Source organism: Ornithodoros turicata, chromosome 3, assembly GCF_037126465.1.
Source record: "Ornithodoros turicata isolate Travis chromosome 3, ASM3712646v1, whole genome shotgun sequence".
Classification (NCBI taxonomy): domain Eukaryota; kingdom Metazoa; phylum Arthropoda; class Arachnida; order Ixodida; family Argasidae; genus Ornithodoros; species Ornithodoros turicata.
Window position 1 is genome coordinate 106,696,088 of NC_088203.1, and position 26,974 is coordinate 106,723,061.

The window sequence follows — 26,974 nt, forward strand, 5'->3', positions numbered from 1 at the left end:
GATAAAGAGGCCCGCACCTTTTTACCTATCAACTTTCCTTCCAGTCGGAAGATAAAACGATATGATACTGAACATTGGTTAGCCTTGAATGTTTTATGCGATGAACAGCACTCCCTGTGACTGCCTAAAAAGCCGCTCTCTAATTATCGCATATCCAGATTGACACAGGTGGTGGTGGTGGAACTGCTTGCCGTAATTGGCCACGCGTGAGCGTACGTCACGACTATCGCGTCGTGCGTCCTGGGACGACTTCACAGGGAACTGTATTTGAGGAAAACCCGGGGAAAACACCCGGACAGCGCAGGCGGCGCCCAGATTCGAACGCGGGTCACCAAAAAGGTGTCCCTATCTTTCTCTCTTCAATTCAGAAGCGATAAGCATATCATACTTGGGAGTGGTTCATGCAGAGCGTGCTATGCGGTCATGTTGTCTTTTCATAGTATAGTCGTGTTACGCTGCGAAGGCACTTGAGAATAAATTTTACGAAATCGTTAAAACAATGTTTCCATCCGCAGATCCTCGACGATGGCTCACAGCGAAGCGTGGCACAACTTTGCGATCGCATTGGTTGGATTAACGTGGTTGTCATCTACGCATGCGCAGCGGTTTCGATCGCCATGGCTACACGGTAAGTGTTCATATTCGAGAGACACATAATGAACATCGAAACTCGCAAGGTAGTTCTACAACTTTTTTAATAACATGTTTTATGCGTCTCAACCCAAAATTTTCGCCTTCGACTTGTGCCTGGAAGGGCTTTTGCGACGTTCATAACGTCGTCTCTAAGGAGTCATTTCGCGTGAGAGTTGATGGCAAATGAGAGTTGGTTCGAAATTGGTGGAGAAACGACTTACCGCGTGCGGTTCAGTGCATCGTTTTGGCACTACACGACACAGGCAAGTACTTCGTTACGGATACCAAGGATAGCTTTAGGGATCCGTTGTGGATCCCTAAAATGCTTTGTGCCCTTGTTCTCTGGATGCAGTCAAAAGTTGCGTTTATTATTGCGTATATACAGGGTGGTTGGTTTTAAGCTTACAGAATATGTATAAAAAAAGCAATGAGAGCAACATAGATGTCGTTTTTGCAACTGAGTTATACGGCCAAACAGTCACCGTCTGGAACAGAATATGTAAATACAAGGAGACTAATTACCTAAAATTCATTAATTAACCGTTTAATTATGGAATTCCGACCAAAAGCGAGGTAGCAGAATCAGAGACTAGATTAGTAAAAGCCGCTCCACGTTTAAAAATTCCTGATACACGCACGTGCGTTAAAATACCCATCCCCGCGTTTTGACGTGCAAATGAGCCGAAATCGAAAAAGCGTCCCCTCAGGAGCGCCCATACGTTACCCATCCCCTCACCGTGTCTTCCCACTTCGCCTATTCCCATTTCGCCTAATGCTGCCTAATGTATGCTGCAGACAGTCCCACTTCGCCTACTGATCCCTGTCACGTGAGGAAAGAAGGCGGTCCACTGGCGTGCTGCCAAAAGTCACTTTCAATCTTCACATAACTTTACAACCTCGTTGGTTTTATTCAAGCATAGCAATGCGTTAAATGCATTTTTTAATGCTTCCTGAAAAGTAAATGCGAGAAATTTGTTATTCTTTGTCGGGAAGTCAAAGTGAATTACGCATCTCCACGTAACAACTTTATCCCTTTGCTAGTTCTATTCAAGCGTGCCGCCAGAAGTCACTTTACCTGTTATATATTTCGTACCTCTGTGCTAAACTAATGAGGTCTTCTACAGGTCACGTGCACAGGGATCACGTCACGACCATCTGGTTGGTCACGGCGTACCCTTCGCCATGCCTTCGTGTTCCCTCCGCTCTTTTCACGAGTGGAGTTTTCTTTTTCTTTTTTTTTTGAAGTGAGCAAAAATAAAAAAAAAACTGCCTTTTTTTTTTCATTCCAAGTCCAATTCCCTGAGCCGCACGAAAGACCTGTGTCCCTGCTAGTGATCTGCAAAGTGGTAGCAGGTAGTGGTTTACCCAGAATTTCGTCCTTGCGGGGGTGTTGGGTCGTGCAAGGGAGTGCATTTACATGCTTTTCACTCAATATTGCGCAATCTCACAAGATTTTAGAGGGTCTCCTCCAAGGGGGGGGATGTTAGGGGGTGTAGGGGGGGCCTGGATAAATCGCAGGTAGCAGGTCCATTTCCGTGTCCAGTCTGTATGGAAACTTATCCCTTTTTTACGTCAAACATTCATCTATCCATCCATTCATGAATCAACGAAAACGTTTTACTCAATCGATTTTTAACAATCGATTCATTTTTTAATTAGTGGTATCGCACACCTTCGTTTGCAAATGTAAAGGTCCTTGTTTCGGACGACGTAAGGTTGTCGTCGGACGAGCGCATTCATTTCTTGCAAACGTCACAATCTGGGCGGGGCATGTAAGTAACGCCCACTTGTCGACAGTCCCGTTTTGCCTAATGAGATCGCACATGAGATCCCATTTCGCCTAACGCCAGTTACCCCTCCCTCCTCTTTAATCCGATAATCCGGATTAGGCGAGATGGGAATAGGCGAAATGGGACGTAACCCCCCTCACCAAGAGCGCATCACCCTCGCCCGCGGAGGCTTATCTGGCCAGCTGGGCGGCACCTACTCCAATCATCTCCATCGCTCCAAATCACGTGACCCTCCGACGTGAAATGAGCGCTGTACGCGCTGCGTTCCCGGTCGTCGCGGTTTCGGTTTCGGCTCATTTGCATATCAAACTCTGGGATTGATATCTTAACGCACGTGCGTGTTTTGCGATTCTTAAACAAAGAGTTGGTTGACTGCATCTAAATTTTAATGAGACGGGACTTTCGTGCACAAGGCAGTACGTCTTCAAGTCTAACCAGTAGACCTGAAGAAGTGCAGCCTTCTGCACGGGAAACTTGCACATGATTCGTCTATACGTACTACGATTCTTTTTCTTTTTTTTTACGTGGAATGACTTTCAACGAGGCTAGTCTCTCACTGTGCATGCTATCTCGCTTTTGCCGGAATTCCCTAATTAAATAGTTAATTAACCGATTTTAGGTAATTAGCTAGTCATCTTGTAGTTACATACTCTGCAGAGGATGTCCGCCTATCCGTTGCTATCTATGCTGCTCTCATAGCTTGTTCCTTTATAAAAATTCTGTAACGCTTAAAACCAAACACTTTGTATACTATAGTTTGTGTTATTAGTTTTGTTCGCATTATTCTCGGTATCAAATATTCACTGAGCAGCAGATATGCAGTGAAAATAAAAGATTCGCACCCGACTGTAGCGACTCTATCGCATGCCAAACAGGAAGAGAGGGACAGGACTAAAAGTAGTGTGATACCTCTCGTTTCAGCAGTTGCAGTCAAAGTGCTTCCCTGGTTCTTGATATGTGCATTTGGGGACTGTGCATAGATGCATTCATATGAAAGATATACACAGAAGCAAGGAGGAATATTGCGAGAGTGCCATGAATGTACCGGTTCAAGTAATAACTTCAGTACAGCACGGAAACAAACTAGGCGCCATATAGATATTCCCTGGGGTTATTTTGCACGGGATCTTAATAGGCCTTCCTGATCTAGCATGCCCATAACATTTATTTGACTAGGCGCTCTGTGGCCACAGTCTTCTACTTACTGCACCCTGCTAGCCCTTGCGTTTTTTTTTTTTTTTTTTTTTTTTTCAGTCTTATTAGTTGCATTCTCGGGCATGTGATCTTCCTTTGGGATTCCTGAATGAAGCCTTCAACGTCGAAGGGCATTTGTAATTGGAGTGGAAATGGATCGAACGCGACCGTGAATCTAGCTTGCCTACCGGAACCAATGGCATCAGAATCTTATCAGTTGATGAGGTGCGGTAGACACGGTATACTTGACTGCTGCAGAGTAGATGAAATCCATCGCGCTGGCGTCGGTCATGTTTCAACTTCGTTCGGGTAAACTGGACTATAGTTCGGGACTCCTCGAAAGAGAACGATCGGGAGTGAAGCGATCGCCAGGGATAATCCCACGTCGCTTCCTTCTCTCCCAACCGGTCGTACCGGCGATCGTACCAGGCGTGCTCAGCCGGTTCCCAAGAACTCTCTTCTGCACGTGATTCTACTACTAGGTCCCGTGTTTGGACTCTTTCGTGTTCTTAAGCCCCTCGAGGCTTGTTCTTGTTCCGGCGAGAAACTTTCCATTCGGAACTCCATCAACACTCTCATCACTTGCGCATCTTTCAAGACGCGCAACGACTTCCCAGCAGATGCAGGCTGTTTACTGGAGCGCCATAGTTTTCGTCTGTAGGGGATCCGCGATCCAGGTCGATCAGTGGAATTGCTTACTTTACCGTTACTGCTATCAGTTGAATAATTTTCTCTCTTGCCTTTATGCAGAGCGCAGTTTGTTTCAGATAACCAGGACGAACGGAGTCAGCTTCGCCACACGTCCTTGACGAGGAACCAATGACAATCTTTTCTTATCCATGTTTCCGAGAAGTTTGCAGTACAGTAAGACCCTCTGGGCTAATTATTTTGGTTGAATAAGGTAAATAATAGCTACTCTAGTTTATATAAATATCTGCCTTTCCTGTAGGCGACTACTAAATTCTTTCATGACATCCCTGAGGACGATGCAAATAAACCCTAATCCAAGGGGTATGGGAAGAGCAGGCACTGGCGATGTAGCGCAAGCGATCCATACAACAGTCAGGCACATCCCAAAGAGAACGGAAAGAGCACAAGAGACGGTGAGGTTCCAGTTCCCGAATAGCGAGGCCTCGCCTACAAGCACGCTATAGAACACAAAGTCGCCGAGTCCCAGTCTCACGCCATGTCTCACAAAAGTCTGCAACTTATTTCTTGCGTTGTTCGAAGGATTTGCTGACTGCGTGTTCTGCGCCGTTGGAAGCCGCTTCCCTTCTTGCTTGAGCGACGGGGCGTCACCGGTAGATACATCACGACGTTTCCCCGTCGCGCCCGTGGCAAAGAATCCGAGTTTCACTGACATTTGTGCACGATTCTCTTTGGGCCTTATAACAACTGCCAGCGGTCCGAATGCGCAGAAGACTGCGACAAAATCCCACATTGGTAACAAAGCCAATATCCACCACATTGCCCAGACTGGAATGAGCGCGATTAATACTATTGCCCCGCAGGCACTGATAAGCACCAGCGCTCCCTGCTGGACGACAAGGGGACCTTTACTGAACACAGCCACGACTTGGACGACGACAGCGTTCCATATGACGACGATTACCGTTATGACATCCACCGGTTCGCCAAGGTTAGTTAGGAAGAAGTCCGTGAAAAGGCAGGAAGATACTAAAGTGTTGAAAATTGCAGATATTGCCATGATGGTCCTAACCACTTGGTAACAGCGGAAATAGAAGAGCAGTACTAGGCTGAATATTCCGAGAATGACGAGCGCGAGGCAAAATAGGAGCCCGGTCGTTGGCTGAATCCAACTTCTGGCTGTGTTCTGACGGGCGAGCTTTATGGCTGAATTGGTCCATGTGACGACGAGGAGCATACAGAGCGAAACGGAGCTCAGTAGCCGGACTTGGTGGTTGAAGGCTTCGTGCACCAGTCTCTGCAGTTCCTGAATGGGAGGTTGTGAAATATCTGCCATGGTTCATGTCTCTTCTTCTTCCTCACACACTCAGTGTGGCGCTCGTCTCTCGTAGTCTCGTAGCTCGTCTCGTAGCTCGTCTCGTAGTCGTGAAAAGTAAACCTTTGTCACATACACCATGATCATTTGACGTTTCACCGGAGCACCTCTGGCTTCCACTTAAATAATTGGAAAATTGGACATGAAACATTAAGCGCAAATGCCTCTCGTTCCATTCAACTCTATCTGGCAATGTAGTCGTAGCTGAGGCTAAGAAACACAGAGGGACAAACGCAACACATCTATTCGGCAGCACATGAGCTGATCATCTTACAACATCGCAAAGGTTGCATAGCTCTCAGGATTGCCAACTCGCCGAGGCAAAATGTAGCCATCTGGACGCCAAAAACTAGCCAAAAGTAGCCACACGTACGTATCAAAAAGTAGCCGTGACAGTAGCCACAATATTTTATTTGCTAGCAATATATTTTTATGCTAGCAAATATTGCTATATATAGGCAATATAGTTAGTTGCAAATATTTAGCAAATACTGCTAGCAACTATTTTATATGCTTGTAATATTTGATTCTGCTACTTTATTCATTGCAGCAAAGTGCCGAGTTCTTCAACGTCTTTGTTGCCGGTCTAACAGCTCGACTGCTCGTGTTGATATATCTCTTGAGTTATTCACTTGAGTTATAACAGAGACTTGGGAACAATGAAGCACGTGCAATGAAGGACGGAGAAGTAACTGTTAATGCCCTTAGGTACCCTCGCCCACTACCCCGAGGACGAAGAAGAAGATACCCTCGCCATCCCGCTCGAGGAGCAACAGCAACCCTTATCCCGAACTTCGCCCGTGAAATTTAGCGCAAAAGTTCAATCTTCATCCTGTTTCTAAGATATGTTTTTGTGATAGTCACTGCAGAAAATACACTGTGCACATCAGCATTCAAAATCGGCAGGGACAATGTCTTGAAACCTCCATCAACTAAGTGCGAAAATGGGCTTTCTCCCGCTACATCTTTGTACTTTCGCACTCTGTACATAAAGCTGGAAGCGGCCGGTCCTCTTCGTCAGGAGTTTGCAGTGCGCTAAGCTGCCTCATTTCTGATTCTAGTCGATGTGCGCTGCAGCCAAACAAACGGTGCGGCAGACGAAGACGTCGGTTGAGGCCATGTGCTGTCGTTCCTCTTCCTCTTCCTCTTATCATACCACCACCGAGGGCAGAGAATTTCAATTTAGCACATGACAGAAGATGAGTTCGGGAGCCGTCGCTGCAACTCGCGGGCCAGGACCTGTAGGTAGTCCATGCACCGTACTTTTATGGCGCACTGCTCTGTCTTGTGCGGCCCGCTTCCTTGTAATTGCATCAGGAAGGTGTCACCGAGGTCTGCTTGTTCTACATCGAGGAAAATCGACAACATGCTCGCAATTAACGGGAGTCATTTGACCCTCTTGCGTACGAAGAACTCCCCGATACATGTTTGTAAAAATCCTGAAAGAGCTGCATAGGGTCGAGGGTCACGCTGTGGAAAATCTCTTCACCCTTTGTACACTGTTCAAGATAGGAGCCAAGAACTGTAAGTAAGCGTGCTTTTTGGGATCACGGTACATCTCCTTTAGGTGACGCGCGTTGTAGTTCTTTTCCCCCAACGTTTCTGAAATACTGCTGCAATGTTGCGTACTGGGCCCCAATCTTCAACTTTCACATAGCGATCGTTATCGTTATATTTAAAGTTCGCGCGCTCCAAGGCCGCTTTGGTTGGCTCGCGCAAGAGCTCGTGGCGAATCACAAGCCACAGCCGCCACCACCGCCACAAGCCGAAGTGACACTGTGACGTACTCGGGTTCGAATCCCGGTGCTGGCTGTGCTGTCTGGGGTTTTCCTGGGTTTTCTTCGGGCGCTTTCAGACATATGTCGGCACAGTTCTCTGAGAAGACGGCCCAGGACGCACATTCCCCAGGGCGTCAGTCGTGACATTTCACACCTCTGTGAGGCCGACAACGGCAAGCCCTTTCACCATTACCACCACCACCACCACCACCGCCACCACCGCCAACGCGTTATAGGATAAGCACAAGTAGAAGATAGAGGCCCTGGTCTAATATTCTGTCTATGCAGTCAGCAACTGTAAGCCACCTCGTTGCAGACAACGCTAGTACTCCGCGCCTTCTTGATCTCCCCATCTCTTCGCACGTTAGTTTGTACGCTGCCTGTCTTACGGAGCTGTGCGCAAAATAACTGTGCGTCTCTCTTATCATGAACTCGAGATTTGAAGGTATAGTTGCCATCGCCTTTACGGCTGCAAGGTTTAGGGAGTGGCCTTCCACCAGTTCCAAAAAAGGATGGAGTCTCTCGTTCCGCTAAAGTAGCGTACCGCAACGCAAAGAAGCTTTCTAGCGGATACGTCCGTCGATTCGTCCACTAATAGCGGATAGCTTCCCGAGCCAATGTCTGTTTCGATCTCGTCAGCAAAATACGGCCCTAGAAGACTCATTATTACTGCCGTGCACTTGGATCGGGGCATCTGGAATTTACTATCCAGCTGGGTTGTCAGGATCTCTCCCAGTTCATAAACAGCACGAACAGACGCACATGCGCGTTGCCGCGAAGAGAGCTATTCTTGTTTCTTTTCGAGCAGTACATTGCTTTTGCTTCGACGTAGCCCGCAGAATCCTCGGCAGCTGTGCTTGTGGAGGGGGAGTCATCGATGCTTTGTGTTTCCTTGTTTTCGCATGCTTCAGAAAGTCTGAATAGTGAGCACGAATCCTGCATTTCCATTCCACTGCTGCACCGTCATTTACAGACTCAATCCAATCTGAAACCAAACCGGCAAGTTATTTAAAGGCGGAATTTAAACGCTGACAAGGCACATACCTTATAGCTCCTCGTTTGTTAACCACTCTTACCTGAACATACGTTTTCCATTAGCGAGCTTTCCCATTGCTCTATCGCCAGAATCAAGCCAAAGAATGCACGTGTGTGCCTCACCACCGGCACGGGAGCGAGATGAACAGCTCAGGTGCGGGGGCGAACAATGGAATTGAGATTCACTCAAAACGTTTTGATGATGGAGAGCTTGAGTTTTAGAAAAATATCCAGGTAGCCAACGGATTTTTTTAGCCACAAGGGCAAAGAGTAGCCAATTGGCGCAGAGTAACCAGAGTTGCAAACTCTGCTAGCTGTTATCACCTCCGTAGTTTTCCTATACACTAAAAATAGAAGTTGACGGCATGTCAATCGGAATGATATCTTCGTACTTCCTTACTCGTTGCGCAGTTTTGCGCATGTTCTTTAATTGAAACGCCATTTCAACGTCAGCAGTTTATTCGCATAGTGTACTATCACTCGGCATTGCATACACCTGCTTTCACAAAACCAGTGCGCACGTCATTGTTACGAGGTTTGAGTTCACGATAAGCCGTCATGTAGAGGCTTCTACATGCGGGTAACATCTAGTCTATAATCTAGATTTAATACGAGGACGACTGTATTTGTATCTTTTACGAGTCATATTGATAGAGCAGACCAGAAATCGGCGTCCTTAGACGTTGCAAGTGAAAGCAGTGGCGGCACTGCAGCGCGTAATTAGATAAATTCAGTTATCCCGGACGGAGTTCACGAACTATGTATTCTTTCAAACTCACTCTTAATTTTTCCAGTGCCCCTTTTGAAAACGCAGCTTACTTACAGAATTTCTCAGTAATGACTTTTATACACACCGTCCTGCTACACTATAAATGGACCGCCACCACCGTTCCAGACCGTTTACCACGCTATTTTGCGTCCCTCCTGCACAGACTTTGTCTCAATGTAGCCTTCAGTCCCCAATTCAAGTACCGGATCGGATACTGTGACAGCAGCCTATGCTGCAAATGTGGCGTCGTAGCGAACATTGAGCATGTCCTAACAGAATGTCAGCTCTAAGAAACGGAGAGACGGTAACTCTGTGCTCAGTTGTGTACTGCTAGCTGACAGACGTTAAACCTGGCTGAAATTCTTGGCCCATATCAGAGCCACGTGCAACACCGTCGATGCCTTCTGATGTTCTTGGAGTTCCTCTTGTCTACCGGATTGCTCCAGACGCTGTAGAGTCCTACTCTGTACCTCAATAATCGTTGGTGTTTCTTTCATATTTTGTTTTCTTTCTTCACCTTCCTTTTTTGTGGCGCAGCGCCGCACAGCCAGTGGAGGAGAGCTCGATTGTTGTACTTGCACAAAACTTCATTCTAATATCTCACATCTAATGTTTCGCGTGTAATGGGGTAGTGCACTGCTCTCCAGTGGTGAATCACCCCAGGTTATAGTCACGATTTATTTGTTGTTGGCACCGCTCCTGTTCTTAGTATGTATATATTATTATTCCTTTTACGTACCTCTCCCCATGCATGATGTAGTCTAAGGTGAACGGCACTCGGTTTGAGACCCGTGTCATAAAGGAACGACTGGGACAGCGAAGACCCTCTGCAAGATCAGGGTGATCCGGAATCAACCATTGCCAATGATTTTGATGAATGATACAGCAAAAAGGAACACAAAAGAAGCAAGTTCCGAGTTTCCCCGAAGGCACATCAAGAAGCTGGCATAGACATCATCTTGCTACGTCGGAGAATTCGATTCAACCGTTTCAGTGTCAAGGTCCAATTATCTTCTCCCGACGTTTAATGCATTCGACGAGTTGGGCAGATCGGAAAGACGGGAATGTTGTCTCTACGATAATGTGGACTGTCAGAACTCTGTTTCCGCAACCCCACTTTGTTTGCTGCTTCGCGTATGCCTCCGAAGTATCAAGTTGCATGAGCATCCGCTTGCATGCATCCTTCATGCATTTGAGAGGATAGAGGAGGGGAAAAAAATGCATCGCAATATCGACCGTACGCTTCGCAGAATGATGAAGAGGTCCGCTAACCACCCCGCCAAAGAAAAAAGGGGGTATTTATTGGAAGAGAAAAAGGAAAGGAAGAAAGATGGGAAGGTCAGCCAACCGGTGTGTCAACTTGCTATTCCGAAAGAATATGAAAATAAAATGAGTAAAGCTAAGTAAATACAGCAAACTAGAAATAAACTAATTAACAAACAGAAGGCGAGGGATGGACGAGTGAGAGATAAAAGAAAGGAAGGGAAAATAAAATTAGGGATCGATTAAGATAGCACCGTTTATAGTGCACTTAGAAACGACAAATACCGCATGAATAAGGGGGTGGGATATGTTTATTGAAAAAAAAAAAAAGAAACGAGGAAAGGTTAGTCAGGCGTAGGCCGAATTGCTATTCCTTCAAGAAAAAAGAAAAGAAAAAAAAAACACACGCACGTAACAGGGGCCTTAGAGGCTGGACGAGAGGCCGGTATGGCACGAAGAAAGCTCAAGAAGGGGGGGGGGGGGTAGTAACCACATTCTGGTTGTGCAGGACCCTGAAGGGCCAAAGAGACGTTAGGGTAGCCAAATTGTTGCAAGTGGCGTTGGAGGATGAGTCTGTGAGAGGATACTGGTTGCAGGATAATAGGTAGTGCTCAGTGGTAGTGTAGTGTGAGGGTGTCCACGGAACATTCATTCGAAGACGATGGAGGAGTGACTCTTCACCTCTACTGCAAAGGTAGGCAATAGTAAAGTCCTGATCTATGAGACGTACGAAACTATATGAGGCAGAGTCCGCTCGGAACTGCCAGGTGCGGATACAGCGCCACTGGCGAATGTGCAGGGAACAGGCGGGGGTCGTTAAGGGGCAGCGGGGAGAGTTTAGGTGTTACGTGTCTTGCTATTGTGTCTGCACGGGTGTTGCCAAGAAGGCCTACGTGATCTCGGATCCACTGAATCGCCACAGAATGGCCAGTAGCCTAGACTTTTGTGGGAGCTCGCAGTACTTGCAGTATGATCGCGTGGAGAGCTCATATTCTGCTGGGACGGAAGGACAGCAGCAGATCCAGAGAAGCCTCGCTGTCAGTCAGAAAAACCCACTGTTCAGCCGGCAGGCTGAGCAAGTGCTTTCGAGCCGACACGATGCTGAGGAGTTCTGCTTCTACAGAGGACATTGGGTAGGGGAGGGCAAAGGCTTGCTGAAAGCCACTATCAGGGATATAAAATGCAGCGCCCGAGCTGTTTGCCGTGACTGAGCCATCCGTGTATATACCTGGCGATGGCTCTGATACGTAGTGTGCAGAAAGTCGAGAGCGAATTGGAGGGCTACAGGTGCGGGAATGTCACACTTGCGGTTAAGACTGGGGATAGATGAGCAGATATCAGGACGTGCAAAGGTCCACATTGCTGGTTAAGGGTGAGCGGTTGAGGAGGAAGGAAGATGATCCTGCGGGCGGGCGGGCGCATGCATGAATGGCATTGCACATGTGCGTACAAATACAACTGATTCAAAAGACCACGTGTCAGTGTCATATGTCTGATCTTTCATAGGACCCGCAGGAATTTTCATAGGACCCGGAAAGATTGTACGACACCCAAAATATTATTTTTATTTTGTAATGCATTACCATTACTCATTACAGCTTTGGAAAGTAATGCGTTACATTTTATTACGTTAATGTTCAGCGGCATTTCATCTCTGTTTATCACAGACGATATTTTGGTTGTCGTACGTACTAAAATTACGAACATATGTTGTACAAACTGCAGATTCCGCCATTCTTGACTGTCCGGTTTTACTATCCATTCATTTCCATGTTTCCTCATGCAGTTTGAAATATATTTTATTTATGTTCATTCCGCTAGCCTAAGCCCAATTAATGGATCACTATTAACGAGGAGTAACCTCTTACAGAATTGCAATGTTGACATTTTCGAACATTTCTTGGATTTCTTAAAAAGGTTCTGCACGGTTTTAGTTACTTAGATTTCTAACCCTGATTTGGTTGGGTGTACAGAGAAAAATAAAATGGAGAACGTGGCGCTCATGAAGAGAACCTAACCTAGCCTCACCTAACCAGTTGTGACGGTTTGAGGATTGTCTTCTCTGAGAACGAGGGAGGCACCTGTAACTTGATACGACCTGCCTTGCGCGAAGTTGCAGTGCGAAGAGGGCCACTAGGACTCGTCCGGCAAACGTTCAGTCACATGTTTTCTTGTGTTGCCGGTGCCCTGTTACAACACAGCGTCCAAAAAGAGTGCTTAAAGAGACAAGCGAAAGAACAGCCCGAAAAGATCAAGCGAACGGGCAGTTGGCGGTTTTCTCAGCCACGAATAGGATGCATAGAAAACGCTGCGACTGATCGCTGGAACCGAGGGTCAGCGGCCAGTAAGTTGCGGAAGTTTTCTTCTACATCGGCCATCATACCATATGCCCGAAAGACATCATAGCCCCGGCGGAAAGTTATCGGAGGGGCATCTCATCTTTTGGTGACGTCCTCTACTCCTACTCCTCCACTACTGCGGGCCACACAGCCTGGAAGCTCGTCCCGAATCAAGCAAGCATCGCTTTGTGACAAGAAGAAGCAGTGCACTCGGTGACTGAGCTTGTCACCGTGTCTGGGTTCTCATTAGGCTGGGTCCTGATCGCAATAGTGTCTAGATCAGTCTGGGCAATTTCTATCGTTTGTATCGTGCATCGCATTTGCCATATTAAATATTCGTAACTTCTTGTGTGCTGACTCTCTCTGGGTGCTCACGTTAACGTTTCCCATCCCTTTGTGCTCCATCTTCTCCAAAACCGGGAGGCACCAAGCTGTGGTCGTTTGACACGATTATTTGCTTTATTGTTCTAGCTGCGTATTCTGTATTTTTTACTAAATCTTTGTATTCACTTGTTGGTGCATCATTCAGAACTGCACACTCTGTTGTTTACGGGTACGAACGCAAAAATAAATAAATGGATAGAAATTACGCTTTGCTTTGTAATTCATTGATTATTTGATTGAAAAATAAAAACATTGCTGTGTCATGCTTCGTAATGCATTACTTTTATCAAGTAATGGCATTGCTTTAGCATTACAATTTCTCAGAAGTCTCCAACGCAGCGCCTACTGTAAAGTGACGCTACACATTACCAGTGATATAGCAATTAGAGTCTCTGGAAAACTGCTATGTATGAACGATTTCGGTCAGAGATGAGCTGAGCTAAGTAAGCAATTATGCGTATAATTAATTCCAGTTTGGAAGGGGTTGGTGCTTAGCGACTGCACTTTAATTTTTTGTTATCCTTTGGTATCCTCGTTATCCTTGATACTCGGTGACAAAGGTGACTGGGAGATACCATCTCGGCGATCCCTGCTTGTACCAGGCAGAATTCATAACTGCTGGGGTTTTGACAAAGCGTGCATTTTCAACTCAAGCGATGAGTATGGCATTACGCGTAACTCAGCCAAAATTGAAATCGATAAAACCCTCAGTGCGTGGATAAAGACAACCATCCAACCAACCCACCCAAGTTTTAACCCTTTTTTCACTTGAGCCAAAACGTAAGGGCATTACATTACTCATTACCCCTTCCTCCAGAAAACGCAATGCTTTACTCATTACAGGGATGTAATGCACGGCCGGTAGTGCTCTCTCTCTTATATGAATGCACACGGCAGTAACGAGATGGTGCTTCCACAGGGAATTCCACCTCAGATGAAATTCATTTATGCGTGAGCTACAGGATAATATCTTGTAAGTTATGGCAGCGCGTTAGAGGTCACTACTGTACCGGCTACCTGTATCCCAGGTGAAAAATGTCTGCAATACCAAATGGTTTATGAAACTATTTCTACTTTAAACCACTTACGTACAAAGTGGTTCAAAGTGATTTCGAGTGGATATTGTTTCATAATTTTATAGGGTCCGGAAATATAGGCACTAAAAGCTATAGAAATAGGCAGACATTCAGGCCAGGAAAAACACCAAAATAGGGGGTAAAATGCAAAAAAATAGGCACCTTCTTTTGCTCCGTTAATGTTTCAGAATGCTCCATGCAGGAGAATGTGGCCGTTTAAAGGCTACCGTAACAGCATGGATGTTGAGGCCGCCTAGAACGAAGGCTATATTGCTATACACGAACCCTTTCTAGCAAACCAAGGTACTGAAGGAAACCAAACGCAAAAAAAAAGAAGAAAAAGAATTAAACGGCCAAACACGCTGAAACGAAAAGCAAAATGCAGCACTCAGCATGAGACTGAAGGATGTACACCTACTTTCGTCTCTAACGGAGCTAAAAAAAAGGCTACAATTGAATAGAGTCGATAAAAAGGCAGGCATCCCCGAATATGTCGCATTTTTTTATTTTTTTTATTTATGATTTAGGCGCATTTAGGCGCATTAGGCGCATTAGGCGCATTTAGGCGCATTTAGGCGCTTATAGGCATTTATAGGCATTCCAAGTCCTATAATCATAAACGATGAAAGATGGAAGTCACTGAAAAGGTTAGCCATCGTTAACTTCTTAGGCAATTTGAGGCTTTGCATGTATTTGTCCTTTCTATGTTGTTCCAGCCATCAGTTCTGTCATGCCCTATAATCACAAGCCACTTGGAAGTGAAAAAAAATTTTACCCTATACCACATTCGGAAAGCGATACCGTTGTGCAATGCAGGATAACGCACCTCCATTCCATTATCTAGTAAGGACTTTGTGGAGGTGAAATGTTTTTGGCCAAATCCAGCTCATGAACGCTCTTGTGAAGTTTTTTGTCCTCACTGTGAGACGGCCTAGTATTCCATTACCGCCGTCAAAGGGCCGGGTAGGGTAATAATGCTGTTGTTCTTTGAAACGTTGTTCTTCGAAATTTCCTACGATTACTTTCTTAACCATAAACTCCTCGTATATACGATGCACGCATTGTGGTGAGTTCTTTCTGTTCTGCGCATACTCATCACATGTTCACATCACGAAGCTCATCATCAGCATCATCAGCATCATCTTAAAGCGTTTTGTACATATTTCTTACCTCTTCACCCAGCGCTATATTGCTCGGTGATGAGGCTGTCATCCCTTGAAGTAGAATTCTCAATTTTTTAAGAGACATTGGAATTGCGAATCTATTGTAGTTTTAGGCTTGCGTTTTATTTGTCGTTACATTCCTTTTTAAACATCGCACCTATTTTTAACCAGTAACATTTTAATCACAGCGTTGGCGCATTATGACCCGTGTTGTCGATGCGCCATTAAAACTCCAATCATCATCATCATCATCCTTATCCTTGTATACGAGTTCTATAAGCATTTGGTGGAATGTTTGCAGACTCCCCATGCGAAATTATTTGTTTGCCTGTGCAGAGGTGGAGAACCTGGAGGCAGAGCCTGGGTATCGGAGCATCACTTTGCGGTGGAAGTACCCTCATGTGCCCGAACCTTTCGCCTTCCGTGTTCAAGTGTGTGAAGTCTTGCCATGGCAGCCACGTGCAAGGTGTCGTGTTCGAAGCCTGGAAGTTCCCAGTCGAGTGGGCCAGAGACGTTTCGGGTAAGCCGTATGCTCCATCTTGATCAGTAGGTTCTACGCCGGAAACAAATAGACATGTTTCTGTCAAACTCCCAAATTATACCCACTGTTATGGTCTAGCTCTATTCCAAAACTAGTTGTGTTCGATTGCAGCTAACTATATATGTGCCACTTGGAAAATGTCAGTCGACATATAATAGGCACAGTGCCCCTTCACCCTCTCACATTGGGGGTGAAGGAAAGACGAGTCTCCGAAGATGCGCAAAGAACAAAATAAAGAAAAAAATGGTGTTCCTTCACTAATTTTTTGCGCACGGTCTACCGAACGGATTTTTGTTCTTAAAACGGCTACGATATCAGGTGACCGAAAGGAACAGATATTCTCATTGGAACAACTTCGTAGCTTTTATAATTAAAAAGGTAATTAACGATTTTTAGGTAATTAGTCATTCGACGGTTGAGCTACAGATGGCCAAGGTCGGCCGCAGGCCCAGAGATGATAGAATTGAAAACAGGATGCTTATAGCCCTTATAGTTTTTTTATGAAAAATCTGTATCGAAAAAAAAAAAAAAAGGACACCCTGTATGTATACATATAGTGTCGTATTTTTGAGGATACGCATGTAAAGCAAATCCGTTTTTTTACTTTGGATGAATGGATATGTTCAGAAAAAAATACCACACCCGTGAATACATCTACTCGATAACGCTGAGTGCTCAGCAACCACTTCTAGCAATTTGAAAGAAAAGGTAACGAAGGATAGAAGTTAGCTAGTGTCGCACGAGTGTGCGAAAATAAAAAGTGAGGAAGTGAAAATATGAATGGCGTGTTCTTCCCTGAGGTCCCGATAGCGTCTAGAACGGGGCCCTCAAACTCAAATGAAGTCGCGTGCCGCATCGACCACATCTTCAAGGGCCACACAAAAAAGGAAATCAAAAAGAAATGACCGCAATTACCCTAAAATACCCCAAAATACTACAATGAAATAAAAATACACACAATAGCAGGAGAGGTGTAGTTACTGTGTAGTCCTGCTCCACCGTGCTTTGATAGCCTGAACTGCCGTCATCTTCATCATCATCTTTCATTATCTACATTTGGTACTGCGGCAGCGCCCAGCCTGCGGGCCGGCATTAGCCCCATCTCATCGTCGTTTCTTTATATATGTGTGTGTGTATATGTGTAGTCGTGCAGTGTTAGAACTGTTCATTGCTGGGAAGCTCAACTTGACTTCCCAAGAGAAATGAATAACGTGTCTTTCCGAATCGGGTAGTGAAAATATGAAAAACGATTCGAGAAAAATACGTACTTTTTCACAAACGATTATGACAATGTTCAGGAGCTCCGAAATTATCTGATTGGCATAGAAAAAAAAAAAAAATGGAGACGGGAGACCTGACAAGCTCGTTTTTTTTTTCCCCCTTTATCACGTGACATCACATCACAAAGTCGGGTCGTACACTCCCCCAGCAGCACAATGTACTGAAAGTCAGGTGCAATAGGGGTGGCCGGTATGTGTCTTATCAATGTTATTTAGTTTCACAAGTCCGTTGAAGGCCTTCCACCTACCCGTCCACCCCTATTGCACTCGACTTTCAGTACATTGTGCTGCTTGGGTCTGTGTTGGTGCCTTTTCTTGCAACTTGTAAAAAAAAAAAAGAGAGAGAGAGAAGAATAAGAAGAGAGAGAGAAAAGCAAGATAGAGCAAGCTGACTTTATCGACACTGGTTAGTTTCGGGTCTGCTGCTTTATTAGCTGATGCTAATATCTCCTCTGCCTTTCTCTGTCTGTTTCTAATTTCTGCTTCTATAAGCAGGTACCCTTAGTGCGAGAATTAAGATGAGGACATCTTAATCTTCGTGTTAGTTACAGTGTTAGTTTACCAATGTGCACGTGGACACCAGGTTACTGCGACCGTAAATGGTTGAGGTTCATGACCCTCAAGAAGTGCTCATATAGTACGTGCTGCCAAAACATTCACGTGGGAAGGATAAAAACAGGGCCTGAAAACAAAATCTCGCTGAGTTCCTGATTTTCTTAGAGGGCAGCTTTCTTGCGTTCGTTGGGCCCTCGGGCCACGTGATGCCTGATCACAGGCCCCCTAGTCTAGAACTCTGTCTGTCTCAGTGTCCTCAAAATATTGTGATGTGATGTTTTGTGATAGGAGAAGAAGAAGAAAAAAAAAGGGGGATTTAGGTCACGGCCAAGTCAGACTGGCTACACCAGACCAAAAGAGAAAACCCAGTTCCAGTAGTTTGGGGGCGGGAAACAAACATCCCGAACTACTGGGAACACTCAAGATATTGTACTAGAGCGCGAAACGCTGGTTGCTTGAATTGAAGGCCGGCCCCACAAGCCTATAATTTCCTTCCCAACGGGTATAGGTTACCCGTATAATGTCATGATTGCTGTGCACACCTTACTGGATGCACTGATGGACAATGGAATATTATTGGTTGCTGTTGATTTAAAGAGTGGTGGATACGAAGAGCCGGTATCCGAGTTGGTGGCGAGACCTGTAAGTGGGTCTTTCCCCACGATGCCCTCAGCGTCCCACGCTTACCTCATACTTGATGGAAGGGAAACATGGATAATCATTCATACTTTATTGCTTAGGACCAGAGCAGCGTTGCCACCGGCTATGTTTCTAAGTAAGGGTTCCAAGCGTGTCCTATGTAAGCACTACGGTATTTATTACGCAAAGCACACTGGGATCGGAGTGCCGCTGGGCAGTTTGCTTCTACTGCGTGTATTTACTTTAATAAACATTTTGAGGTTGTACGTTGCGAGGAAACTATGATCGTGATCGAAGCTAGAAGTGTCGTTCCGTTGCGGTGGCACTAGCCCGCATCGACAATCGCCCTTTCTCCGTTGGGTATAGGTTCTCGGCTGCTGGCCTGCCCATCATCAGGTGACAGCATTGTGCGCTCTTGTCGATTTCCTCACCGCTGTGAACCTGCTTGACACTCTGTGATAACTTCTGTGACACTTTTTGTGACACTCTGTGTTCGCGCAGTCTCTGACATTATGAACCAGCGAGTGTTTCTCGGTGTTTAACGTCTCCACCTTTCCTTTCCTGCAGACCCACTGTGCCCCTTTCCTGTTTGTTTGTTTGTTCTCATTTTTCTGGCTCTATTGTTCCACCCACACACGCGTTTTGGAGTAGCCAGTCCTCACTGGGTCGCGTCTAACATCTCCATATTTTTCTTTCATATCCAGTTCAATCCAGAAGTTTCGAATCTTCTGTTTAGTCAACGCACTCGCATGAGGCGCACATTACAGTGGCTGGATTTGGTTTGACTGTAACAACAAAAGAAGGGACGCAACCGCACGCATGTTTTGATAAAGAAACGGTCGGTTAAATAGCAGAAATGCAGGCGAGCTGGTGGATGAACTCCATACTGCAAAAAAGCCTGAGTTTGGGCGGAAATATCAGGGAGGGGGGGGGGGGGGGTTATTGGCAGAAAGAAAGAAGAAAAAGAGGAAAGCTGAGCCAGGAGCACGCCAGCTTGTTATTCCCCGAAAAAAAAAAAAAGCGGCTCACAGGGAGCTCAGAATGGCCGAATCACACAAAGCGGAGCACCGCCTTTTTGACAGGGGATATATGCCATGTCAAGTAACTGCTCCATTGAACATACGTGAATGTCTTGGTTGGATTGGAGCAACGTTCAGAACTTGGGCTTCTTGGTACATGACTTAAAAGCGTTAAAGCTCCCAGAAGTAAAAAGTGGGTAAAGAAAAGAAGAACGAGACTTGCGTCGTTGTTTCTGTCATTTTTAGTCCTGTTCATTTACTCCTGTTCATTTACTCAGCACTGGGGGTTCTTAACGCTTTTGAGTTGGTTGGATTATACAGCACATACTAGCTTCCCAGTCGCTACGTAGGTTGATTAGATTCCACTGCACGCTCTATCATTGGCAAAAAAGAAACTCATCTAAGAGTAAATTGGTGGAACGTTGCGCAAATGAAGATGGAATTAAATTATATGTGGTTCATTACACATTGTGCTGCACGCGATCACACAAGTCTTGAAAGAAAGAATCCGATGGGTTCTTGTAGCACAGCGTGTCACAGAGCTTCCCTCTATTTGCTGTGAACCTTAGAATGCAGATTCGCGTCGTCACATTGTGAAGCAATATTGATTTATGTACCTGCACAAGCGTCGAGAGTCGGGCTATATAAGTTCACGATAAATAATACTGGCAGCGAAGACACAACACAAGGAGTGCAAGCAACGCACGAGACAAACCCTTGTGTTGTGATGTGCCTCCTTGTGTTGTGTCTTTGCTGCTGCTATTGATCTATGTTCCTGACTGGCTTCCTGCTCTTGATGACTGTAGCCGACACATAACCGATTTTTTTAAAGACCCAGTGTCTTGCACTTGTATTGTAGTTCTGCCGCCATGCTTGACGAGCAATACGCAGTTGGTGTCTAATTTGACATAATGTTGCCCGTAAGTTTCAATTTTAATTTTCTGAAAAAATATTTGAGCGCAGTTGGGACGAGAATTGTGACGTAGGACTCCCGAGGGCTATTGAAGAGATTCTGAAATTGCAGCTCTACTGCTTTACAATACCTTTAAACGTGACTATACAATTTGCTTGCAGTGATTTCTCCATCGATGCAAAGGAGCCAGGCCACGATACGTTACGTCGGGGCGCCAGGAAAGGCTGGTACCAAGCCCAGATCCAAGACCTGCGCATGCTGTCCAATTACACAGTTGCAGTTGAGCCGGACTTTGGATCGAGCCGGAATTCTCTGCTGTACGCTTCATCCGCTGTTGATGAGGACAGACTCCAGTTGATCACCTCGGAGTTTACGACTGTCACAACCAAAGGATGTGCGTGCTTTTTTTAACACTTTTACACGCTTCTGTCGCAGATGATCTAACAGCAGTTATTAGAATGTTGTGCCTTTGAGCACTACACTGCGATTGTCTTTCAATGACCTTTCACTATGACCAAGTTGCCTGGTTTGCGGTCTGTTTTAACGCATATTACACCCCTGCAGTAGCGTTAATAAGTAAACAAATTATATCGCTGAAATAGCAAAAAGTAAGCTTCATTTTTATATAAAATTTGTTTGTTCGAGATATGTATACACTTTATTCGTAGACCGACTGCAAAATTTGTGAGAAATCATACTAGGTAGAATTTTTGCCATAATTTGTAAAACGAAGTACGTACAAGTTGTAATAACTTTTTTTTTATTGAGTAAACAGTCTGTTGTGCATAGAATATGTAGGAAAATAGTACTGCGAGGCGACTGAGGTGCCTTCAAAGGGCTGGGAGAGCCCAGTTTGGGCACACGCTGTTGTTCACGTGGGTTGACGTTTCATTTTTTCGCTCACAGCCGTTGCCCCTCGGACTCAGACGGGTGAACTTGGTCATCACACACGATGTTCTTTCGGACGAAAAATAATGACGAATATCGGATAACGCAAGGGACAGTTTTTCCTGAATTGAGGTGAAAAAGATCTAAAGCGAACGTTCGGACACCAATAAAAAAAAAGGGGGGGGGGGACTAAAGGAACACTTTTTGACTCCATGCTGTCAAAAGCTATATGGGGCCCCGTTGAATGATTTTTTTTCCCTTTTTCTATACGACCCAACACGACTTTAATTGCATTGCAGTACCAGTCGAGGGACTGTCCCTTTGATGTCCAGAATGACTAGTGCGGAACTGACCGTCACGAGTTTCATTATTTACTGTTTACCGTTACGAGTTTCATTATCATTAATGTGTTCATGAGCTATCGTTTTTTCGCCACTCCATGAAATTCGCTTGGCGTTCACCATAATTCATCCCATCATCTAAACCTCTGTGAAGTGGGGTAGGGTCCTGTGTCGACCGCGGAGAAACATCCCATGTCATCGTCACTTCTCCTTCATTTATTGTTGTTGTTGTTGAGGGAGATATTATGTGCGCAGTTGCCGCACGTGCCGAGCGTTGTTTGGCAAACTCTTCCGAAGTTGTCGTTCGCACCGGTCCATACTTCGCCGGGAAGATTGCCGTCGAAGACGCCCCGGAAGCGTGCTCCGTCGTTGGAAACCCGGCCTCGCCCCTGGATGCGTACACTCTCCTTATTGATCACAAGCTCTGCCGAAGTCGTATTGTGGTGAGAAAAAAGTATTTGAATGTTTTACAAGTTTGCGTTGACAGCACAGAGTTTTGGGTCACTGGAAGGTGAAAATATGTTGGAAAAAACCCTCACGAAGGAATGACGCCTGCATGATTCTTCCAGCATGAAATACCTTCGATTGAACCATCTAGTTACTGATTCAAAGACAGAGATGAAGCTTCAACTTTACGATACAGATTTTCTCGTGTGGATCCGACGGTTGCTCCAAAGCACGGCTGTTTACGCAGCGTCCGTCAGATACGTGAAGTATCTATAACGTTACCGAAACTTGTTGCTGTGAAGCGAAAACGCTGCCGGGTGATTCCGTTTCAATTGAGTTCCGAACCCGTTCCGCGGCGACCACGTCCAGCAGAAAGGGTGGTTCCTCGCATACCTCATCCACTAACTTGTGCTTTCGGGAGGACTAGTAAATGGAAACATGGAATGTCCCCTCGCAGAGTAAAGTTCCTCGTTCGAGTCCAAAGTGCAGCTGCGGAATAATAAATTAAGCCTCGGCCGTGGACCCGCAAAATATATTTACGCTGCCAGTGACCATTACGCGTTCCTACGAAAACTTGAGTGTTCTGGATTCTGCAAGAGCACATGACGTCACCGAGACATAATCGAAAGCGTCTGTCTCCTCTCAACAGCGCTCTCAGCCTCGCGCTGGAGGCAACGGTGGTGAAGAGAATGAAATAGACCTCGGAGGAGCCATGGTGGGAGATTGCACACAATATGACGTCATACTTCCCAGGAGTAGTAATTAATTTTACCATACTTGACAAACATAATACAATTTCGTGAATAACACAGATGTTCTTAAGACACGTCCGTAGCGGCCCATTAAGGAAGCCCAGTTCATGTCATAAGGGTGTTGCTGCAGATGGGTCTTCGTATGAAGCAGCGCTTAATTTTTTGTGTCCCGACTCCCGAGGCGACTCCCGAGGCGGCTTTCGTACGCATTCGGAACTATATTCTTATTAATTCGATTTGAAAGAGACGTTACATTCGAAATTCAGTGTTCGAAGAATCAGAATATTCGTCCCAATTAAAAGGACGAGTTTCATATATTTATTTTATTAATGCAGTCGCCCCGTTCATCCGGACGGTGCCGTCCCCGGCGAAATCGTCCGGATACCCGGGCATCCGGATAAATGAAACGACCGAATAGAAACGTCCTATACAGAGCAAGGTTTAATTAAAACACAGAAATCTCGTCAATATCAGCTGTTAAATAGTAGTGTAGGCACTCGATTCCTGCAAACTTTTGCTAATTGCATGGAGTTGAGCCACGCTGTTGCGCTGCTCGAAGAATGTCCTTGTAATGTAATGTAATGTAATGTAATGTAATGTAATGTAATGTAATGTAATATTATGTTATGTTGTAATTGTCCTTTGTTTCTTTTGCAGAACCAGTCAAAAATTGAGACCAATATCATTGTGCACGAAAATCGCGATATCATCACCCACAACACTAGGCGATATCTCGTCGTGTGCAGCTTCGTTCCTGACACCTATACCATCACAGCCTCGTGAGTCACCCTTACCATAGAAAACTGACTAAAGCAAGAGAGGCTGTTCTTCCAAGGGCCCACAGGAATAAGAACAGCCTGTTGGAAATATTGGCGGCTCTCGCGTATTGCTGTTAAGTGTTCTGTGACTTGACTGTCGACCGAAAAATGTCCATTCGTCCATGGGATGAATAGCTTTGCACGTACGATTTGCCTCCTATTGTATTGCAAAAACTGGCAGTATTCACTTGCTCTTGGACGTCATTTCAGGCACGCGTACCTGAAGGGCTTGTAATTTCTCGCTTCCTGAAAAGTTTTGTAGGAATCAAAATTATTTTCTTAGTGGATTCTCCAACTTATTCTTGAGCCGACATTCCGTTTCAGGGTGCGGATAACAATACAGATTACAGAGTATAATACAGATACAATACAATACAACAGATCTATGAAGCCGTTATTCCATATAATCGTTGGGGTGTCCATCCGTCAAATCAATGTACCTTGTCTCAAGTATTTCCTCTTCACTTATGGGATGTACAGCTTGGGACAAAAGTTTACGAAACCCCGTCTCTCACATTTCTCCATTGAAGCAACACCTAAGCGCAAACGAGAGCAGACACACATACTGAGAGATGGACAGAATAGCCGGTCACCCGTTTCTGATTCCATCTCTTCCTGATAGCTAGCAAGGGGCAGCTCTGATCAAGAAATACGCCAGTGCCGTGTTCCGTAAACTTTTGTCCCAATCTGTACCAAGTCATTGTAAGGAAGTTTTCCACTGTGCCTCTTTACCGAGGTATGTTTAGTGATGTACCTTTCGGCACTTAGAGTGAGCCTTCCTACACTGAACAAGAAGAAGACCCTAGTTGGAAAAGATCTCGTTCCAGAAGTGTTAGACCCAAACGAGGTGTTCACCTACAAGGACAGTCACGTTGAAGATTCAAGGATTGCGGCAGAACAACACAGCCTCATCAGAGACAGCCCTCGATTGGGTAAGGCTTTCTCTCGCTGTCGTCGCTGCTTTGATAACTTTTCTGCGAACAGCGGGGAGTCATTCAGGCAATCTAGCAATTTTTTTACATTCATTGCTTCGGTTCAAACTGGCAACAGGAGATTAGATTCTTTATCTATGAGGACCGGCATTGGTGTGACGGTGGTGATGATGGATAGAAAAAAAAAAAAAAAATGGGGAGGTGAGTTACGACTAAATCGGACTGGTGGCGATGGTGTCCTCCTACTGGTTGAGCTTGTTCTTCCTCGTAGAAGCACGCCTCTATACTCAACTGCAAAGTTTAGTTTCCGAAGCGATTTTCATATTTCCATGTGCAAACTGATCGATCATCATCTACCAGCTCCCGTGGTTTAGGTGATCGCTTTCCACGCCGAGACTGGGAGGTGACACGGGTTCGAATCCTGGCATCTGAAGTTTTCCTTGGTTTTCCGGCAGACTTCCAGATGAATGTCAGCACAGTTGCCCCGACCCACGACGAATACTAACTCCTTCCTGTCTCCATCTGTCCTCGTCTGTACGTCGCTCATAACCACACTTGCTTCACGGCGCTAACGCGGAACTTAAAAAAAAAAACATCCTCGTCATTCTTCTATCCATCATCCTCCTCCTCATGAAGCTTCGTCATCTTGAGACTGGTGATTACGTTGCCACACTTAAGGCCGTAACACTCTTCTACTCTCATCATCATTACATTTTCTTTCTCAATGTGGCATCTTTTTCGTTGCACTTTCAGAATCCGGTTCCAGCAGCCATGCCGTCCTTATGGTAGTGCTCGTCGCGATGGGGCTGGTGGGTTGCGGAGTTGCCGTCTGGTACGCCATGCGCAGCCCCAACTCGCCGTCGCTGCCATCTTCGAAGCAACCTCTGTGCTCGCAGCGGGACTTGAGTCTGTCCACGGAGGAGAAAGAACACGACTGTACCGTCGTCAGCTTCGTCACCATCGCGGGACAACCTGTTGCTGTGTTACCAGATACTTCAGTGAGCGAAGCTTAACGGGGGTGAACCACAGCGCAACCATTGCACGTCATAGGAAACATCCTTGTCTGGTCAAAGCAGCCACATAGCACTCCCTGTATCGACTGAAGAACTTGAAAGGTGTTACCTTGCTACCTGGTCGGATGAATTCATCGAAAATGCAACCGCGTCGGTAGGGCGCTATGTTTGCAATGTCACGTGATTGCAGTCCTGAGAACGCGTGCATTGTTCTCTCAAGGACCCCAGGTGATATTCTGTACTTATAGGAACAGTTCTTAGACATTATGGAATGAATTTGCCGTCGTTTGTTGCGCATAATAATTTGCAGTAGCTTATAGACGCATCAGTTCCGCTCAGCGGCCTAACCAGCTTGCACTAGTGGAGTTGCATCGAATACTAATTTCCAAAAACGAGAGCTTAATTATGTCGTGCCTCAAGTTCCGGTGTTGCCTGCAACTTTCATAGCGTACACTGTCTACACTAATGAGTGTCATGGAGATTCTAATGTGTGGTGCTACAGAACACGGAATGCCACCTGATGACACTAGGTTCTTGTTTCTAGCTATTTGAATCAACCATGCCAAATCTAGTCTAGGCAATTCACAGTCTTGCTCTGCAAGAAAAACAAAACAAAACAAAAAAACACATTCTTGCATTTTGCTCACTTTTATCGCACGCGATGCTTTTTCCTCTCCATTCTTTCACTGCTCTTGCGAAGCACCGCTTGCTTAAAAATTGTTTTATGTCCTGTTACAGGAAAGTACTTGTTCATCCCACGTTTCCACAATACCCTTATTTATTCTGTCACATTTCATTTTCACGGAATAAAGTGTCGTCAACTGGAAAGGCAATGTTCGTATGATGACCATCGCCCAGGCTGCGTGCAGCCCCCCCCTCTGGGTCATCTGAAAGGAATCGTCCCCTTCTTTTGGGAGTGGACTGCCAGCTGTGTATACGTGCCTCAATTCCGCAGAGCAAAGCCGGGAAGCTCCTGACAGTGGCATCAGGGAAACCACTGACCATAAAATTAAATTATTCCTAATTGTAATTTATTGAAATACTTTGCATCTTAACTGTGAACAGCGTAAGTTGGGGTCGCCTTAAACGAACCATTTTAGTTGCATTTTATTTATTAAAGGGGGCACTAAAGTGCAAAAATTTCTCGACGTGAATTGAAAGATACTGTTACCCAGTGATGGAAGCACTGCGCCAAACTGCGCCAAACACCGAATGCTGCGCCATCCTGCGCCTCAGAAGCATTTTTTGCTGCATTCGCGCCAGATCTGCGCCAGAGAGCGCGGAAGGCGAGGCAGCCAATTTGTTCACGGCGAAGGCTACAGTCGGCGTTCGACAGAATTCCCACGCCAGAGGGAGCTGCGAGTTGTGAGAGCGGCTAACAGCGTCAGT

General features: G+C 45.6%; 1 protein-coding gene across 6 annotated transcripts in view; it reads left to right on the forward strand.

The window, feature by feature from the left end:
• The window catches only part of LOC135387627 (uncharacterized), a 119,426-nt gene extending 93,013 nt beyond the window's left edge, over nt 1–26,413 (forward strand). For all 6 annotated transcript variants that reach the window (XM_064616731.1, XM_064616736.1, XM_064616732.1 and 3 more), the window contains 7 exons: nt 516–628; nt 15,784–15,967; nt 20,556–20,788; nt 21,879–22,066; nt 23,480–23,601; nt 24,409–24,572; nt 25,326–26,413. In XM_064616731.1, coding sequence (XP_064472801.1) covers nt 516–628; nt 15,784–15,967; nt 20,556–20,788; nt 21,879–22,066; nt 23,480–23,601; nt 24,409–24,572; nt 25,326–25,585 — 1,264 coding nt within the window. In that variant the 3' untranslated portion in view covers nt 25,586–26,413. The remainder of the gene's footprint in view (nt 1–515; nt 629–15,783; nt 15,968–20,555; nt 20,789–21,878; nt 22,067–23,479; nt 23,602–24,408; nt 24,573–25,325) is intronic.
• Nucleotides 26,414–26,974: the final 561 nt, after the last annotated feature.